Source organism: Pezoporus wallicus, unplaced genomic scaffold (assembly GCF_028554395.1).
Source record: "Pezoporus wallicus isolate ANWC-B61680 ecotype Strahan unplaced genomic scaffold, APGP_CSIRO_Pwel_v1 contig_13614, whole genome shotgun sequence".
Taxonomy (NCBI): Eukaryota; Metazoa; Chordata; class Aves; order Psittaciformes; family Psittacidae; genus Pezoporus; species Pezoporus wallicus.
The window spans coordinates 556,736-569,293 of record NW_026642178.1 but is presented as its reverse complement, the minus strand read 5'-3'; the positions used below and the strand labels follow the sequence as shown (position 1 = coordinate 569,293).

General features: G+C 53.0%; 1 protein-coding gene across 3 annotated transcripts in view; it reads left to right on the top strand.

Moving 5' to 3' along the window:
• Window positions 1–2,977, top strand: part of ARHGAP26 (Rho GTPase activating protein 26) — a 115,841-nt gene extending 112,864 nt beyond the window's left edge. For all 3 annotated transcript variants that reach the window (XM_057427809.1, XM_057427808.1, XM_057427807.1), the window contains one exon: window positions 2,596–2,977. In XM_057427809.1, the coding sequence (XP_057283792.1) occupies window positions 2,596–2,684 (89 nt within the window). In that variant the 3' untranslated portion in view covers window positions 2,685–2,977. The remainder of the gene's footprint in view (window positions 1–2,595) is intronic.
• Window positions 2,978–12,558: the final 9,581 nt, after the last annotated feature.

Below are 12,558 nucleotides of genomic sequence, written 5' to 3'. Positions count from 1 at the left end.
CGGCCTGGGTCAGTGGGTCCTGCTCCATGTCACACTCATCACCCTGCCCGTGCCAATGGTGTCGGGGCTGCTGCCCAATGCTCCTCGTGTCTGTTCTGGGCTGTGACCGCGCGTCCCACCAAGATCCAGACCCTGGATTTGAATGTAAGGGGGAACTGGTGAGCATTGACTGACACCAGTGTTTGCCGTGTACAGAGCCATTCCCCAGTCTTCTGGGTAGGAGAGATTAGTTTCCAAGTATCAGCACCAGAAATACTCTGCAGTTGCCATGATGTTTCATGCAGGAGAGAGATAGAAAAGTAGTGTGTGTTTTTTAACTCTGGATCCTGGGAGCTGGAATAGGTGAGTGTGGTGAGTCAGCTTTCTGGAGATGATGTTAATGAACACGGATTGTCTGTTTCCTGCATCAGGGAAAAGAGACTGCGCCCTGTGGACTGAAGCAGCTCTGGTTTAGATATAATCCCAATGTAAAGAAAAGACTTTTTACTACTTTCCAAGCAGTTCTTGGCTTTTATAATGTTAAGCATTGTCATTTGGGAAGCTGCTACCACATGCACTGGTTTTGCCCTGGGATATATATGAGAATATAGCAGAGAGGGTAGAGAACAAGTACATGTGAATTAAAGAAGATACTTCTTCTAAGCAGCTCCATAGATATCTTATAAATAAACATGTTCTCCCCTTGGAGAGCCCATGGGAATTAAAGCTGCTAGAAGGGGAACAAGTTTGAATTAAATACATTGTGTTTGCTATATAAAAATCAATGGATTATTCAGGGGCAAAGCCATACAGCATGTTCTAATCACTAAGCAGCCCAGCTGAGGCTCACGTTAGCTGCGGAAGCTGTTGGGAGCAGCACTGCTCGGTGGAAGTGTTGTTATGATGGAGGGCTTTATAAAACCCAGCGAAAGCAAATGGATCTTGGGAGTACTTAGAGACAGGTTCTGGTTTGACTTGAAACTGAGGGTGCACATGGAGGAGCAGCATCTCGGTCTGATGGGGACATCGGGGTGCTGCTGCCTGCACCGAGTGACAGCCGCAGAGTAACCAGTACCGTGTTGTGAGGGGTCCATTTGAACTCCAGCGCACCGGTCCTTCTAGCTACAGGAAACCTGGGTTTTCCAGCAGATATTTACACTAAATGGGAGGGATGTCCTGGATCTGTGGAGGCCTGAAACTGGGGAAGGTGGGAGTCATGGGTCAGGACAGGGATGCTCGTGTGTGGTTTTAACACACATCACCCCTGAAATGGAAAACTCAGTCTTCTGAAGCCATGAGCCCCCCACCTGAGCTGGTGCTGACAGACACTGGAGTTTTATGCTACATGAGGAAAGCTGTGCTGCATCTGTGCTCTAATTCTGTAACCAAGAATGAGATTCCCCCATCTGCCCATGTGCTCTGCTCTGTGTGACAGCACCTGCCCAGAAATGAATGTCTGTCTTTGGGACACAAGTGATGTTCTAAGGCAGAGGCAGTAGCTGGAACTCACGTGACTTTTGGTTAAAGCACTTTCCCAGCCCATTTACTGAGACCAGAGGGCTGGAGGCACAGACACGCACACACCACTTATGGCCATTCTCAGCTGGCAGGGGCACTGTGAAGCCTCATCTCCAAAAGGGATGTAAACCAATAAATTTTAATGCAGTTTTGCCCTTGGGAGCTTTCTTTGCAGGCTGGAGGTGGTCTTTGTCCTCTGGGAGGACTGCTTTAGCCCTTGGTGGTAGAAAAGCCCCAAGACTTGGGGGTGTAAGTGTGCAAAAAGAAGCAGCACAAGTGAAACCCCAAAATGTGTAAAGCAAAGGACGGGGCTTGGAGCAAGCTGCTCTAGTGGAAGGTGTCCCTGCCCGTGGCAGGGGTTGGAGCTGGAGGAGCTTTAAGGTCCCTTCCAACGCAAACCACTCTGTGATTCCTTTATTCTGTGGTCTGTATTTGTCATTAATAGATCACTATGTACTGTATTCCTCTGCCCACGTTCCCTGTAGTGATGGACTGAGGAATGGGCATAACTGGTTCCTGTAAAACCAGCAGATTTTCACAGTTGGTTGAATAAAAGAGGAGTTTGAGGCTTCTGAGGACTGACCACGTTTTTCATTTCACAGAAATAAGGTTGCTTTCCTACCGGGAGCGTTTCCTAATGCATTCCCTCCCTCAGCCTGGTCCAGGCCGGGATGTGCAGGGTTACACTGTGATAGAGTTAACCACCTTCTCTCAAACTCCAAAGACATTTTAGCCCAAATCTGGAGGAAGTTTTGAGCCCCTGTTTTTATCACTGGTGCTTCACTTACATCAGCCCAGCACCAGTATTTGGAATCCCAGTACATAGCCTCATGTGCAGCTCACTTGGTTCTTCTGTTGGTTTTACTGTTGGGTCCCTGACGCTTTATAAAGGACAGGCAGAGGAGGCCCAGGGTGAGCATTTCAGCTTCCCGAGCATCTTAGCATATTTGTTTTCTTACTTTAAGCCAAACACAAATTAAAGGTCTTGTTCTCTCCCAGGAGCAGCTGTGGGATGCAAGCTGATGTCAGCACACAGAAGAGCAACAACCCCTATGTCGTAACCCCTGTCGTAACCTGTCTTTTCTTTTTCTCCTCAAGTTCACCCATCGCAGGAGCCTGGCTGGCTGGAAGGGACCCTCAATGGCAAGACAGGATTAATCCCTGAGAACTACGTGGAGTTCCTATAACTTTGGGCGCAGGAAGCGCTGAGCTTTCCATGGTATCCATGGCAGTCGCTGGTGGGACCAGGGTGAGGGCTTCCCCATCCCCACTGAGATGAATGTTTGCGGATAGAACTGTGCTCCTCTCCCCGTGTGTGCTGGGGCTGTGGAAGGAGCAGTCCTGGGGATGTGGCTCTACTCCTGCAGCTCCGATCCGAGGTAGTGATGCCCAAAGCCCACGTCCCAGCGCGGAGCCATCGCAGCAATGAGCAAACCAGCAAAGCGGCAGCTCCGCACCACAGCCTGCGTGCTCCAGAGGTGCCAAGCACCAAGTGTGGAGCAGCACGAGAGACGCACCAGCCTGCGCTCCCTGCGGTGACTCTGCTTGCCACCTGTAAAGAAGGGAGCAGAAGGACCCCAGCTCGTCATCCTCCCCGCCGGAGGAAGAGCGGTCAGCAGTGAGGAAGCCCTTTGCTGCCAGTCTCTTTTCCCCGCTTTCCAGCCAGCTCCATGCAGATGGGGAGCAACCCAGCCCCATCTCCCGTGTCCACGGAAGGGCTGAAGCAGCAGCAGCAGCAGCAGTGACAGGAGGCTGCGGGTCCCATGCTGTGCTGCCGCAGCAGAGCTCCGCTCTTGCAGGCGAGAGCGGTCCTGCACTGGGCTCTGCAGCGCCGGCGCCGTGAAGTGGGAATATTTGGGACCAAACCTCTCAAAGTGTGTCCTTTTTTAACAACTGAACTTCCTGCGAGGCAGCGTCTGTGATCTGAGGCAAAGAGCCCGCGTTTCCTTCCTGGAGGGCAAGATGCAGCTCCAGATAAATGCCGCTCCTGGTGACGGTCTCCGTTTCCGATGCATTTGCATAGACACATCCATGCTTTTGTGAGTGCCCAGGCTGCTGATTTAGTGCCATTGGGAGCTGTGTTTGCCACTCTCCACCCGTTGCTTTTTAGGTGGTCTCGTGCTCGCAGCTCCGTGCGTGTAGTCTGTGCGTGCCAAGTCTGTGCAGTACCGGTGTGCAAGGTAAATTATTCCCATGCTCATAGGACGTTTGGTGGTGGTGTGTCCAGAAAACAGAGCACAAAGGACAGGTCCTTCACCACCGCTCCGTTCCTGCCCCGGAGAGGATGCTCCTGCCTCCATGGACATGCAGAGTGGGTTTGAAATCCCTCACTATTCCAGGCTGTTTTTAAAGGAGAGGGTGGGAGAAGGAGCCCAGCGTGACTGTGGGTGGCACGTCGGGAGCTGGAATGGTTTTATTTTGTGATAGAGAATGGTGGCAGAACCCCCCCAGTCCTGGGCAGCAGCGGTGCTGGGGGATGGATGCTGTGTCTTTTGTAATGGTTTTACAGACTGAGTGGCTGAATTGCTGTACGTGTCACTTTTTATTTTTGAAAGAATTATTGTATAAATAGAGTATCTTAAAATATTGTGAGGGAAAGATCTATATTTGATATTTTTAGAACACCTGTAATGAGAGAAGCAAAGGACACTTGAAACCAGTTACAGAGAACGCTTGCAAACACATCCACAGCCACTTTCATACCCTGGGCTGCCTTCTTGTCCGCTTTGTGGTGTCACTTAGAATTGAGGAACCCAAAGCCTCAGACCTCTTCATGTTCTTTGCAGTGATTAAAACCCCGGGACTTTTGTTTTGGGGAAAAAAACAGAGGAAAAAGTTGATCTTTTCCTGATTTCCAGGGCGGGCGCAGCACAGCTCGTCTCCTCGGGGCTGTAACCTCGCTGTAAGTGATGCACTGGGCACGTCGCCCTGCTGCTGATGGCTGCGCAGGGGAGAAGCCTCCAAACTGTCCCGTGTTTTGTGCTGTGAGGCAATGGATGAAGAAGGCCGAGAGATTTGTAGGGATCAAAGCCGGTGTTTCACTGTCCTTGTTCATCCTCGGGTTCAGTGGTGAAAACTCGTACCACTTGTTGATGCTCCTGGAGCAGAGGATCAGGCTGGGCTTAATCCAGCCCCAGAAGTCACTGGGACCTCAGGGATTGCTCAGAGCTGGCTCTGGCTCCTGCACTGTCTAGGGTGGGTAGTATAGGAACCCCTGTCCAGGGGTGTAGGGGAGGGATGGAAAGGGCTGATGGAAGGGGGGGGAAGGGCTTAATGTTTCATCTGTCAGCAGTATTTGCTTGTGTTCAGGATTGTCCTGTCCTGAGCTGCTCCCCCACCATAGAATCATGGAATGATTTGAGTTGGAAAGGACCAGCCTGGCCTTGAGCACTGCCAGGGATGGGGCAGCCACAGCTTCTCTGGGCACCCTGTGCCAGCGCCTCAGCACCCTCCCAGGGAAGAGCTTCTGCCTAAGATCTCATCTCAGTCTCCCCTCTGGCAGGTTAAAGCCATTCCCCTTGGCCTGTCCCTACAGGCCCTTGTCCCAAGTCCCTCTCCACTTTCCTGTAGCCCCTTTAGGCACTGGAGCCACTCTGGGGTCTCCTGGGAGTCTTCTGTTCTCCAGCTGAACAAGTTCAGGCTGCTGCTGGAGCCAGTGTCTTCCCAGCACAGCCTTCTGTCTCCAACGTGACTCTCAGCCTTTGAACAGGAAGTGTTCTGTGGGCAAATGAGAATCTCAGACACATCAGAACTGTTCTAAAAGGTGTGTTTAGGGGATGTGGTGTTTGGGGACCTCTTCCTAAGGCTGCAGGAGCAGCACAGACTGCCCTGCCCCAGCCAGCTGCTGCCAGTCCTTATCCTCACAAAGCCTCTCTGTGCAGTGTCCCCTTTTGCCTCTTCAGATACTCACATTGTTCTGGGATGAGAGTAAATTCCTTTTCCTATGCTCTTAGGAGCGTCTGGATGCGCTGCCTGGAGAGTTATTGGGAACAGAAGTTCCACGCAGACGTATTTACAAGATATCCCGTGGAGGGAGGAAAGCAAAGCAGCAGCAGCAGTTACTGCTCTTGCAGGGGAGCGACTGGAATATTCTTTTTTAATTAAAACTCCCCAAAAGCAGGATTTGTCTGAAGCTCTCAGTGAACGCTCCCTCCGTGGGGGAGTTTAATAATGGAGCAAACACTGGTTTATTCTGAGAGAAATTAGAGAGAGGAAATACTGTTTTAAACCAGCTTGACATGACATTTGATGCTGAATATTAAAGTCATCAGTCAACATTAGGAGCAAGCAGGGTGTTCACAGGCGCGCTGGTAGGTGAAGCCTGGCCTGTACGCCCTGCCCAGCAGTTTAGGCAGTAAAGCAGGAAAGAAGACACTGCAATAGTATCTGTTCAAACACAAGTCTTGGGTACAGTCCTGCCATGGTTCAAGTTGATGGGGTGGGTCTCATCAGTTGGCTGTGGCCAGGCCACTGTCACCAGCCTTAGTCCCCGTGTCCTGGTGGCCACTGACAAGTGTGGCTTTTCTGAGGTCCCTGCGGGCCCTTGCCTCTTCAATGGATTTGGGGGGCTTTACAGCAGGGAGTGAACCCTCTCGGATGGTTTGGGAGCACCCAGGCTGCTGACAGCGCTCCCATCACACCTCCCGGTGCCCTGCTGGGGCTTGGATTGGGGTTGGGTTGGGATTGGCATTGTCATTGGCTTGGGTTGGGGTTGGGTTGGAGTTGGGTTGGGATTGGCATTGGTTTGGGTCGGGTTTGGGTTGGGGTTGGGATTGGCATTGGCTTGTGTTGGGGTTGGGTTGGAGTTGGATGCTTTCTTTGAGCAGGGTATTGCTCAATAAGAGCAACCATTTCAGACCATGGCCGTGACTTTTCGCATTCCTGCCTGGCTCCGCAGTCAGACAAAACATCCTCCTGGTCAGTGTCTGTCTCGACACTGGGTTCAGTGGCCTGAAGAGCAGCCCAGACCATCACAGCTCATCACAGCCGGGCTGGGTTACTGCTGTAACATGGGGGTATTGGGTGCTCTGTCCTCTGCACCTTAACCTGCAGGGCGGGCTCCTGCTGGTCCCTGCACCTCGGGGAGAGCGGAGCTCTCTAACCCTGGCACAGAAGACTGCGGTACTGATTTCGGGGTAAGCTGCAGATGAAGCACTGGAACTTTCCTTCCACAAGGGTATCGCTTCTTTTACTGCTGACAGCTTAAAAGCGGGTGGTGGTGAGGGATGGGAGCAGGATGCTCACCAGAGCCTTGTAACACCAGCACATCCGGATGCTGCAGTATCCAGTTGATGGCTCTGTTTAAGTGCTGGAGAGGAGTTACCCGGATTTATCCTGGCAATTTCACAGCACAAATCCACACAGCTTCACGGAGTGCTTGTGTAAGCCCCTGAGGTCCCTCCCAGAGCCTTTCCTTCGTTCCTGGCCACTGTCTGCCCTGAGGAGCACTGGGGCTGGAGGTGATGTGTGGGCATGAGGAGCTGCATCCCCTCAGCTCTTTTAGGTGTCTTTACAGAAGGATCTCAGTTGGGGTCAGGACTCTGCTCCGCCAGCCTGCACCCTGGGGAAGCAGGGATATCCCAGGAGCTGCTGAATGGGGAAGGGTGGGATCCGGTCCATGGGCTCCTCACAGCCAGCCAGGACATCGCCTGCTCCCTGGAGACCTGCGGCCACGGCTCAAGGCTTGAGGGCAAGGAGAAGAGTGAAACCCACATCCATGGGAGGTGCAGTGTGAGGTGAGGTGCAGGTAAGGGCTCAAGGCTTGGGGAAGACCTCAGAGCAGCTCCAGTGCCTAAAGGGGCTACAGGAAACCTGGAGAGGGGCTTGGGAAAAGGGATATAGGGACAGGCCAAGGGGAATGGCTTCAATCTGCCAGAGGGGAGATGGAGATCAGTGTATGGGCAGCTGAGCAGCACCCACCAGTTCCATCAGTTCCATCTGTGCAGCTCTGGTTGAAGTCAATGGGTCTGTAGGTGAGGAACGTTACCTGCACAAAAAGAGCCCAGCGCTGAAGGGCCCTCTTCTGCTTTGCAAGTGCATTTAATTCTTGTAACGAAGCAGCAGCCTCAAAGCAATTCCAGTTCGTATGTTAGGGCTAACTCACAGCTGCGGGGAGCTGAACATGAAAAGGTGTTGGGTCTTTAAGAAGTAGCCGTTTAAAGTTCCCGTCTCTGGGTGAGGAGCTGATTGTTTGAAGACAAGCACAGCAAAGCACCTTGTAATTTAGCACAGCCGTTTGACGGCTCACGAGGTAGCACCTACCTATTACTGATTAGAAACCCTCCCTCCTGTTAATGAAGCTTATTCTTGCCTCTAAACCTCAGACAAAGGGCTCTAGAAAATTACACCTGTGCTCTAAAACTCACTGACGCACTCAGGAAGGGGGGAAATGAAACCCCAGCCCCCTGGAAACCTGCCTTGGGGCTCAGGTGAGATGGGGGAGGCAGGAAGAGGGGCTGCGGGTGGGGGGGAGATGGAGTTAAACAAAGCCGTGTCCAGAGCAGGGTTCTGGTGTCCATGTCCCACTCACCCTGGGGTCCTGAGAGCATCCTGCTCCCGGCTGCCCCTTCCTGCACCAGGGTTACCCATGGCAATCGGGTAATTAAATACCTGCAAATGATCCAGAGCCTTCGTTAGCAGCCACCTGTGAGTTCATAGAGAGGATGTAATGGGCCATGGAAAAGGCACCGTGGATGAGCACGGTCTCCTGTAACCCAAGCAGAACATTCCCTTCATGCAGATCCTGTGGGAGAAGCGGGGTTTGCGGCCCCCCCGTTGGAGCCTCGCAGGGCCATGGTGTGTTACCCTGCCGATGGCACAGCACCGGGCTGCATCCTGCTCTTCGGGCAACAGCAAAGAGCTTTCCCAGCCCACGCTGCGCGGTGCCAGCCCTGGGTCACCCAGCCCGGGTGCATGTCACCCATGCACTGTCACCCTGTGCCCTCCTCACCCTGACCAGAGCCTCGGGTGGTGGCAGCTCTAGATTTTTATGGACATTTCACACGTGTCTTTCTAAATCTCAGTTTTGCTGCTGCAAGAATCTGTGTTTCTAGGACTGGGAAATCCCAGAACCCCAGCCTGGTTTGGGTTGAAGGGACCTTAAAGCTCATCCAGCCCCAACCCCTGCCACGGGCAGGGACCCCTTCCACTAGAGCAGGTTGCTCCAAGCCCCTGTGTCCAACCTGGCCTTGAGCACTGCCAGGGATGGGGCAGCCACAGCTTCTCTGGGCACCCTGTGCCAGCGCCTCAGCACCCTCACAGGGAAGAGCTTCTGCCTAAGAGCTCATCTCAGTGCATGAGGTGCTTCTGGCCTGCCCCTGCCTTTGTTATTTGTTGTCTTTGTTTTGGTTTGGCTCCCGTGGGTGTTTTGTTAACCGGAGGCTGCTCCGCGTTGTGCTGGTACCTGAGGCTCCCCCAGCCGCGCGGGGCCGTCCCTCCAGCCGCACGCAGCAGAGCCAATTAAATCAGCAGAGCTCACCCTCTCTGTTTATTAGCTATTCCCCCAGCAACAACGATATATTTAGACCGACAGCTCCGAGCTGGTCCAGCCCCACTGCGCTCGGCAAGTCCTGGCCGGTACGGGGGACCCCCAGCCCCAAGGCAGGGTTTGGAGGGGGCCGATCCCCCTAGGAAGCAGCATCTCCACCAAGGGGGAGCTGTGGAAGCAACCCCCTCCGGGGTTTTGTCTTACCAAGGGCTGGTTGGGTTTTGTTACTGTTGGTTTGGGGTAATCTCGCTGTTTTTGAGCCGTGCAGAAGGTGAATTGTGTGTCTGCGGTAGGAGCACGCGTGGCTCTGCTGCAGCTCGGCCATGGGAGTGCTGCCTGCAAGCAGAGAGCATGGGAGAACTGAGGAGTTAATGAAGGCTGGTTTGTGGCTGAGGATGCTTTGTGCAGCAGCACAACTGCGGTGGGGCCGGTGGCCAAGTAGGGGCACAGGCTGGACCTCTGTGGAGCAGCATTAACAGCACCATAGGAGGGGGAATGACAGAAGCACCATTGTCTGGCAAGGGGGAAATATTTGTCAAGCTGTTTGTGAGCATTATTTAAGCAGATACTATTTCTTAATGCCTTATAGGACGAATCTCATGGTTTCAGAGCTCCCGATTCCCTGGCAGCCCCTGTTTCCCCAAGTTCATCACTGTATCAGTGGTTTATCCTGGTCCATCTCCCTGGCACAGTCCATGTCCCATCTTCCATGTCCCCACTCCATAGTGGCAGTGACAGGCTGTCATTGCTGCTCCTGGGGAGCAGGGCAGCCAGGCAGGGCTGTGCCCACTGCAAAGTCTCTTCCCTCTCTTGCAGCCCCTTCAGGCACTGGAGCTGCTCTCAGGTCTCCCCTTCAGGAGCCTTCTCTTGTCCAGGCTGCCCCAGCCCAGCTCTCTCAGCCTGGCTCCAGAGCAGAGCTGCTCCAGCCCTCGCAGCAGCTCTGTGGCCTTCTCTGGACTCGCCCCAACAGCTCCACGTCCCTCTCAATCTCTGTATCTGCTGCATGTCCCCCTGCTCAGTGTCCTCGGCAGTGACTGGGGCTCTGTGATGCTGCCCATGTTGTGCCCTTGCTGCAGAGGGGCTGCTCGCTGCTGTGGTGCAGGCAATGCGCTGCTGGCTTGGCTGTGCTATTCACGCTGCTGGATCCGGCCCTGGGGCCTCGGCCAGCCATGGGTTTTGTTTCTGGGTTCTGCTCCCCTCCTCCAACCCCTGTCAGCAGTGCAGGAGCTGGAGCTCACACATGTGTGCAGCTGGGGAACAGGCACAGCCCCGCAGCCATGGCGTGCTCATGGGAGACAGACAGATTAGATCTGTATCTATATCATCTATATCTGTATCATCTATAGTTATATCTGTATCATCTTTATCTATATCCATGTCTATGTTTTTATCTCTGTATCTCTATTATCTATATTATCTATATCATCTATATCCATGTCTATACTTATATCTCTATCATCTATATTATCTACATCATCTACCTCTATCTCTGTATCTGCACACAGACAGCTGTGCATGAAAGCCTTGTGACTACAAAGCACCAACTCTGTCCTTGCCCTCCTTGTCCTCCCCCAGGCACCTCCTGTGGCAAAGGGGCTTGTCACAGCTGTAGTTTGTCCTGACTACAGAAGAAGGGGGATGCTGTGAGCACACGGGAAGTGCTCAGTGTTGGATGCAACCTGGCCTGCTTCAGTGAAAAGAAGGGAATAAAGAGAAGATGGAGACACACCCCCCCCCCCCCCCGTTTAAACATGGCTTTAAACTGACAGGGAACACATTGAGGTAAGACCCGAGGCATCCCAAGCGCTGCACGGCTTTCCCTGGGGATGCTCCCGAGGGGGGTGTGCTGTCCCTGCACACATGAACCCTTCCCAGTGCATCCCACTGGATGCGGCGCTTGGCTGAGGAGCAGCGCAGAGCTGAGCCCGCTCGCGCTCATTCTTCTGTACACAAAGAAACGTCCCAGTGGGGCCCGAACCAGAAAATCCTCCCGGCAAGGGTTAGGACACAGAATCCCACAGCCACGGATGCTGCGCGGCTGGAGCGAGCTGGCGCCGCGCTTCCTGAGCTCCCCGTCCTTCCCGGCTGCCAGCCGGGCCCACAGCACTCAACCGGGCGCAGTGGGTCACTTTTCCACCAGGTATCACATCAAGCGGGCAGTACAACCCCTGTCCTCGTGCATTAGCAACGCAATTAGTGGCCGTATTAGATGCTGCATCAGCAGTTTTGCCTCTGTCTTTTCATGTGGTTTGATCTCACATCAACAGGGCCTGTAATTAGAAGGATTCCACTTACTTGTTATGTTCTAAATGTAAAGGTCTCTGTTGTGACCTCAAAGAATATCCTTAATTATGCTTTGGTGCTGTGCCAGGCCTGTGATGTATTGAATATTTACTGCTGCCACCACTCCGGTGTGCTTCAGAGCAAGTTTCCATCCATGGGTTTGGCCACTGGAGACTAAGGAACTTTTATTCCCCTTTAGGGGGTTTCTTCAGTTGCCGTTGCTCCAGCCATGCTGTAAGTTGAATAGAGAACACCTTTTCATGTGCTATCTAGACCAGCTTCAGGTCTCCCCATAAATGAAATTATCAGCATTGCTGATAAGGAACCGAACTGAGCTGGCTGACGCCATGGAAGAGCCATGGAGTGCTTTGTAACCCATGGATCTGCTGCATCTCCCCAAAGCATCGTTCAGAATTGTTACGCAGACAGATGGAGTTACTGTAACTCCTGTCCGTGCATTGCCTCTGGCCCCAGTCTGCAGCCATCGAGCCTGGAAATTCCCAAAGTGAACTTTATGTAAGCCCCTGGTTTCATTGCAAACAATTCAAAGAAATCCCTCCCTGCTGGAAGCTGGCATTTTGAGTTGCTGCTAAATGAGATTTTATGATGGCACGACTCTCACGCTGCTGTACAATGGGGCACAGGCATGAGCCCTGTGAAGGAAGAAAACAGTTTTATTTACTGATGTCTTGAAGATAAGTTGCTTTTCAAGAACTCCAGTGGTGACGTGGCAGGGAAGGAACACGAGAGCACTGGGTTTTGGTTGGGGACCTCGAGACCCTCTGAGCACCAAGTGCAGCGTCCCCAGCCCCACAGGGGTGTTTCCAGCACCGCTGATTTGGGAATGATTTTTCAAGCCATCCCTTGGGGCTTTCTTTGCAGGCTGGAGGTGGATCTGTCCTCTGAGAGGACTGCTTCAGCCCTTGGCGGTAGAAAAGCCCCAAGACTTGGGGGTGCAAACATGGAAAAAGCAGTGGCACAAGTGAAACCCCAAAACGTGTAAATCTAGGAGCTGGGAGACCAAGGCTCTTGAAACTGGTCAGTGCTCAAGGCCAGGTTGGACACAGGGGCTCGGAGCAAGCTGCTCTAGTGGCAGGGGTCCCTGCCCGTGGCAGGGGTTGGAGCTGGAGGAGCTTTGAGGTCCCTTCAACCCAAACCAGTCTGAGGTCCTGCATTTCGGACAAGTGTGAAACCATCAAGAACCATTTCAGTAACACATTTTAAATCAGTTCTGGTTTTTCCCTAACTTCACTTTGAGCTGTTTCTCTCAGAAACTGGGGCATCAATTCCTG